A 6,427-nucleotide genomic window follows, 5' to 3' on the forward strand; every position below is an offset into this window, starting at 1 on the left:
TGGGAAGGGGTCGAATAGTTCATGATGTGCTGGGACCTGTCTCCTTTGCTTCAGCACAGAGTTGCTCCCCAAACAAGCACTGACTCTGTGCCGCTGCAGCCAGTGGTTCCTGTGGATCAAGTTGGTGGGCGGTTCCCCACAGGGGGCCGGGTTCTCTTCACCTGCATTTAGTCTTAGCAGACCCCCACCTCACTCTCGCCCCTTCCTCTTTCCTCAGGTGGCTCCAAGGTAGTTTGATGACAGACAGACAGCACTGCTCCTTTGGTGGCCCTGAGATTCAGAGATCCTCCTGGTCCTTGCAATGGCCCAGTACCACGCAGGCTGAACCTGGGGCAGAGAGCCCTGTCAGAGACAGGGCTGGATGGCAGTGCTTGGGCACAGGCAGAGGGGCCAATGTCTGGTTTTACATATGTTTTAATGACAAGCAAATAGCAGTTAACACAAAATTTTAGCAACAGAGTAAAGTTTAGGAGGGAGGAGCCACTCATTGAGCGTTAGCGAGGGGGCACTCAGGTCCCAGCGGAGGCGGCGGCTCCGGGTAGGCCCCTGGAAGCTGCGCTGATCCTGCCTACTAGGCCCACGCCACAGCGATCGGATCGTCTGCGCTCATCCAGTCCTGGGGGCGCTGAGGGGTCGGCCAGGAGCCCGAGGGGCCTCGGAAGGGGAGGGGGGGCCCTGGCTCGCTCGCTCTCCCCACCTGCACCCCGACCTCACCTCGGTTCCCCCACCTTCCTCCAGCCCCATCCGCGCTCCCAACCTCCCCCCAGCCTGCATCCGCACCTCCGCCCGGTCCTTGCCCCGCCCCCACCAGCTGGGTAGGGTCAGTCCCCCAGCTTCTGCGAGCCTTGGTTTCCTTGCTTTCGCAGAAGGCACCGCAATCCTCCTCACGGGATTGTCGGGGAAGGCGGGACTGGGGAAGGGTCAGCTGATGGGCTGGACCGGGGAAGCTGCGGGCTCACCTGGCGCTCCGGACTTTGACCACCAGGGGCGCTGTGGCCCGCGGAGACTCTACCCACTAGCCCTGCCGGGCGGTGCTGGGCCGGGGTCCTGGCAATGGGGCCGGGCGGCGGGGACGGTTGTCTGGGGACTGGAGGAGAGGACCAATTCTCTATGGGACCAGGAGCCCAGAGCGTGGGGACACCCCCTCCCTGCTCCCCAGCCCGTCTCTGGCGTCACGGTGGAGGGGGGGCGGCATTTTCCTCGGGGGTCCGTAACTCACTCTCCCCTCCCTCTATCTTGGTTGGCTCCCCCACCCTTGGTGTCTGGCGTGAAGACCCTCCCTCCTATCGGCTGGGCGGTTCCTGTGGGCCGCCTGGCCGGCCCGATCCGCCTCGGCTGTGGGAGTCGAGGGGCCACCTCGGGGAACAAAGAGTGTGGGGTCCGCTGAGGAGGCTTGGTTGGCCCCTCCAGTGCTGAGGAGATGTTCTGCTGGGGACGGGGCGGGAGACCCTCCGCGGCGCCCCTCCCCCGTGCTCCCGCCGGCTTCCCGCTGACACAGCCCGGCCCACGCCCTCCGTGTTCCCGCCGAGCGCATTTACACCTTGGGGCGCCGCTGGGGTCTCAGCTGGGGTGTGGGAGTCTCAATTCTCCTCTCAAGGAGCTCACAAGGTGCAGGATGAGCGCAGACGAGGTAATTACGGCTGCTGCTTGGGGAGGTGTGACTGCGAGGCTGTGAGGAAGCCGATCTTCCTGGAGAACAGCTGGTTCTTCCTGGAGAGGCTGGGAGCTGGTGGAGGCTGGAGAAGGTCACAGCCCCTGAGTGTGTGTCGGGGGGGGACTTGCGGACTCGCTTCTAAGGAGCAGAAAGTAGCGGAGTGGCTTCCCAGATAGGCCTTGATAGTGTGGAGTTTCCCCCCTGGCTGTCTCTCCGATGCTGCCCTGGAGACCCACCTGGTGCCATGTGTGGGAGATGCCCGAGCTGCCTGTGGACAGTCCACCTGGCCAGGAAGTGAGGCCTCTTGCCAGTGGCCTGTGAGGAAGCCGCTTCTCCAGCCGCAGTTCAGCCTTCTGGTGCCTGGGTCCTCAGCTGAAGTCCTGCCTGAAATCTCAGGAGAGACCTTGAACTGGAACCAGCTGAGAGCTGCCCTGGGGTTCCTGACCCACATTCTTTGTGAGCGAATAGAGTTGCTCTGAGCTGCTAATTTTGGGGGAAATTTTGTCATCAAGCAGTAGCTTCTAATACGATGTGGTCGGGAAGATGAGAGGATGGAGGTAACCGCTGACCTGTTTCAGGCTGGAGGGCGGTGGTGTGCCTGAACTGTTTCACATGCCTGGGTTGGGGGAAGTGGGTACGCACCCTGGTAGCCACCTCATGGGGTGTCGAAAGGTGGGGCCTGCTTGCCAGCTGGACAGACCTGCCAGAGCCATATCACAAGGACCAAAGCCAACCTGAGGCCCCACAAGGGCCCAGGTTACTGGGTTCCAGGCAGGCAACTCACAGAATGGTAAAGCTGGAGCCCCAGGCATGGGAGCACCTGGGGGCTTTGGGGCTGAGAGTAGGGGGTCTGGCCAAGGCCCACCAAGGCTGTCTTCAGAGACCTGCCGTGTCCCCCTCCCCAGTGGCAGAAATGGTCTCTGAGCGGCCAGTCCATGAGTGTTCCACTCCATCCCCAGACTCAGCACAAGTCTGCCCCTCAGGCCACACGTCAGGGAGGAAAGGGTCCAGGTGCCAGCCCTTCTAGGTTACAGATGCCCCCTGTTATTGGTGGGGTCCAGAAGTCCTGGCAAAAGAGCCTTGGGTCCCATAGCAGGACAGTAGGGGGTCACAGTCAATGGTGCAGAAAGCACAAGGGGCATGGGGTTGGGGGCCCCTGAACCCTCATCTGGGAGCCAGAAAGGGATGCAGCACAGGCCTCATGGTGGAATGTCACCTGGGTTTCGGGCTGTGAGAGCTTCGTGGCCTCCTTCGATGTGTGTCTTTGGCTTCTGCAGCAACCCCTGACTTTAGAAAAGACCCTGATGCTGGGAAGGATTGAAGGCAGGAGGAGAAGGGGATGACAGAGGATGAGCTGGTTGGATGGCATCACCGACTCAATGGACATGAGTTTGAGCAAGTTCTGGGAGATGGTGAAGACAGGGAATCCTGGCATGCTGCAGTCCATGGGGTCTCAAAGAGTTGGACACAACTGAGCGATTGAACAACAACCTGGCTTTGTTGCCTGAGGTGTCCCCCAGGATATCTGTTGTGCCAGGATCATCTCCTGGGGTAGGCAGGGTGGGGGGAGGGTTTGGTAAGACCCGAATCCCCACACCTGACTGCCCAGGGGCTGTCCAGGGGGCAGAGTCACAGGTCTAGAAGGTCCATGGCCCTCTCTGCAGGCTCAGTGGCCAGGCTTCATGGGTGTTTCTTTGTCTGGAGGAAATAATGATAGAGGGTGAACAGTGGGATGGTCCTTGAAAGGCACAGAACCTTTCTACTGTCTGCAGGCCATGAGGGGGGCGCTTATGCCCCCTGGCACCGACATGCGGTGCGGAGGCTCTTCCGGAAGCTGTGATCCAGGAAGGCATAGAGGAAGGGGTTGAGGCAGGAGCTGGTGTAGCTGAGGCTGGTGACCACATAGGAGACGATGATGACCAGCGGTGTCTGGGGCAGGTCTGTGGTCAGGGCCACAATTGAGGCCAGGTGGAAGGGCGTCCAGCAGAGCAGGCCCACGGCCAGCACGGCCAGGACCAGGAGGCTCACCTTCCGCTTGGCCTTGCCCAGAGCCTTGGCTCCGGAGTGGAGCCTCAGGGCCCTTAGCCTCCGCAGCAGGTCTGCGTAGAGCACGCAGAGGGTGCACATGGGCACCACGAAGCCCAGCACCAGCGTGTAGATGCGGCTTGCCTGGAACCAGGCCCTCTCGGGCCGCGGGAAACTCAGCCCACAACTTGTGACCTGCAGCTCATTGTTGTACACGCCTGCGAAGGTAAGGAAGGGCAGCACTGCGACTGTGACACCCAGCCAGACGCACAGGCTGGCGACCTTCGCCCTGCGGACGGTGCGCCGGGGCATGCGGCGGGAGCGTGCCGTGGCCAGAACCACCAGGTAGCGGTCTATACTCATGGCGGCCAGGAAGTAGACACTGGAGAAGATGTTGCAGTGGTCAATGGCCAGCACCAGCTTGCAGAGCACCTCCCCAAAGGGCCAGCGCTGCAGCAGGTGCTCAGCAATATTGGTGGGCAGCACCAGCGTGAAGAGCCCGTCGGCGATGGCCAGGTTCAGGATGAACACGTGGGTCACTGTCTTCATCTTGGGAGCCCTCAGGATCACACAGATGACGGCTGCGTTGCCCACCAGCCCCACGGCACAGATGACAGAGTATACCACCGGCAGCAGCACGTAGAGGGCAGGCAGCGGCTCGGGGAAGGTGGCATTGTGTCTGGTGCCATTGTCCCATGAGAGGCCGGTGCCTGTGCTACCTGGGCAGGGGGAGCTTGTGCTTTCCAGGCCTTCCAGCCCGCTGGCCTCCATCATGGGGCGAGGCCGTAACGGTTTGTGACCTGGAAGGTGGGAGGTGCTTCCAAGCTGGGGTTCTGGGCAGGGGCCTCCTTGGGCTGGATCTTGAGAAAGAAAGAACCAGAATCTCTGGGACCTGACTGTCAGCTTGGAACAACAGGTGCCTCAAGTTTTCTGGCTGAGGCTGTGGCCCCTTTGCCAGGGTCATGGGCACATGGGATCTCTCTCCACCCTGTCCAGTGGCCTCAGAGAGCTTGGGCGGGTGCTGGGGATACCTTCTCCTGGGCAGCGCTTCTAGCTGATCAAGCTCCCTCCCCACGCCCCTTCCCTGTTGCAGAGGCTGCCAATAACCCTTCTGGGAAGGGCGGTCTCTGATCTGCCTCCACCCCAGCCCCTGCTGACCACATCCCTCAGAAGGGGAGGGCTTGGGTTTGCCCCCAACCCCAGCCCCTGTCCCAGCCACACCCAGAAGCACAAGCTACTCAAGGCAGGCCTTTGGAAAATGCACCTCCCAGTATACCCCTGGCCCCCTTGGATGGGGAGTCCTGGAGGGGTACCCTCCCAGTCACACTGTAGACCCTCCATGTGTGGCCATCTGCACTTTTACTCACTGACCTGTTCGGAGACACGTGGCTGGAAGTTGGTGTCCTTGGTGGGCACTGGTGGTGGCCAGCTCAGGCAGCGTCAAGGGTGGACGGGGGAGGTGTGGCTTCCACCAATGGACCCCAGTCAGGGTCCCAGACCGTCCTTAATCACCTGGGGAGTTTTCAGGACCTGCTCACTGGCAGCCTCAGCAGTAACTGGCTTCCCGCAAGGTTTCTAGCCCGATGGCAGCGCAGCGCTGCTGCATCAGTGAGGGAGAGAGGGAGGGAGGGAGGGAGGGAGGGAGGGAGGAGGGGAGGGGGGAAGGAGTGGGGAGGAAGGCGGTTCGGCTGGCTGTTGTGGAGCCCTGGGTGGGGGAGCCGAGGCAGCGCTCTCATTCCCAGGATCACTGTGGGGCTCACTTGTCTGATTGGACTCTCCAGTGGGCGGCCCTGGGGTGTGTGTGTGCACGAGTGTGCACGTGTGTCGGGAGGTGTGCGTTGCAGGGGCCTCCTGGCATGGGTGGGTCCGCGGGCTCCTGTGAGCGCATCTGTGTCTCTGTCTGTGGGTCCCTGTGGGCCTTGGCACCCTTTCCTGTATGTGTGTGTATCTCGGTGGGTCTCGTGTCTGACCTCGTGAGTGTGCATGTCTGTGTGCGTGGGCTTTCTGCGCTGATCTCTGTACCTGTGTTTGAGAGAGTCTGTTTAGGTCCCTGGCTGGGTGTGGGGGTCGGGGGTTCTGTGGGCTTTCACATGGGTATAGAATCTGTGGCCCACACACAACCCAGCCTCTTTTCTGTTGTTCAAAGAGGAACGTGTGCATGTGAACAACCTCGCAGGTGGAGGCACCGTCTCACCTGGTGCTGGTCCCTCCCGGAGAGGCGCGCTGTCACCAGCAGGGCTCCCAGGACCCCGCACAGGTGGTGAGACCTGCGTGCTGCTCCGCTTCACGTCTGTTGCCCGGCGACTCTGCTGGACACTCCTGACACTGGCGTGTGGACGGCTGGGCAGTCTCTGGTTGTGCTTTTGCCGTGACGTTGCCCTCGTGACAGTGTCTAGTGCCTTCCCAGGCAGTTCCTCAGGTAGACGTCTGGGTCGAAGGGTCTGTGAGCTGCCAGCTCAGGGGGGCCTGGTGGCCTGTTGCTGGCAGGGTTTTGAGGCCATCACGCCACCCTGGCAGGCCTGCTTCCTTTTCTGGACTGTGGTCCCTCTGGGCCCGTGACCTGGGCCTGTGGTGGGCGTTCTCACCCTCAGGCCCCTCCTTCTCTTTGCCCCAGTTCTGTGAGTCACTGCGTGGCACCCCAAACTTGCTCCAGACTTGAGGTTTCTAAGCAGGTCTCCCCTCAAGCTGCTGGAGGCACAGTGGTGTCAGAACCAGGGGTACCTCCCTGGTGGTTTCCCACCCTGACCC

General features: G+C 61.6%; 1 protein-coding gene across 1 annotated transcript; it reads right to left on the reverse strand.

The window, feature by feature from the left end:
- Window positions 1–3,133: 3,133 nt before the first annotated feature.
- NPBWR2 (neuropeptides B and W receptor 2) lies at window positions 3,134–5,190 on the reverse strand. Its single transcript, XM_086333045.1, has 2 exons — window positions 5,051–5,190; window positions 3,134–4,539 (listed from the first exon to the last, which is right to left on the reverse strand). The coding sequence occupies exon 2, from the start codon at window positions 4,451–4,453 to the stop codon at window positions 3,443–3,445; it is 1,011 nt and encodes a 336-aa protein (XP_086189171.1). The 5' UTR covers window positions 4,454–4,539; window positions 5,051–5,190; the 3' UTR covers window positions 3,134–3,442.
- Between the last annotated feature and the right edge of the window lie 1,237 nt (window positions 5,191–6,427).

The sequence above is a fragment of the Bos grunniens genome, chromosome 13 (genome assembly GCF_055505025.1).
Source record: "Bos grunniens cultivar Pamir isolate PY7600 chromosome 13, Bosgru_T2T1.0, whole genome shotgun sequence".
Taxonomy (NCBI): domain Eukaryota; kingdom Metazoa; phylum Chordata; class Mammalia; order Artiodactyla; family Bovidae; genus Bos; species Bos grunniens.

What these genes read in the sequence shown, in the direction of transcription:
- NPBWR2 (XM_086333045.1), bottom strand. Translation starts at nt 4,453, where the DNA reads ATGATGGAGGCCAGCGGGCTGGAAGGCCTGGAAAGCACAAGCTCCCCC.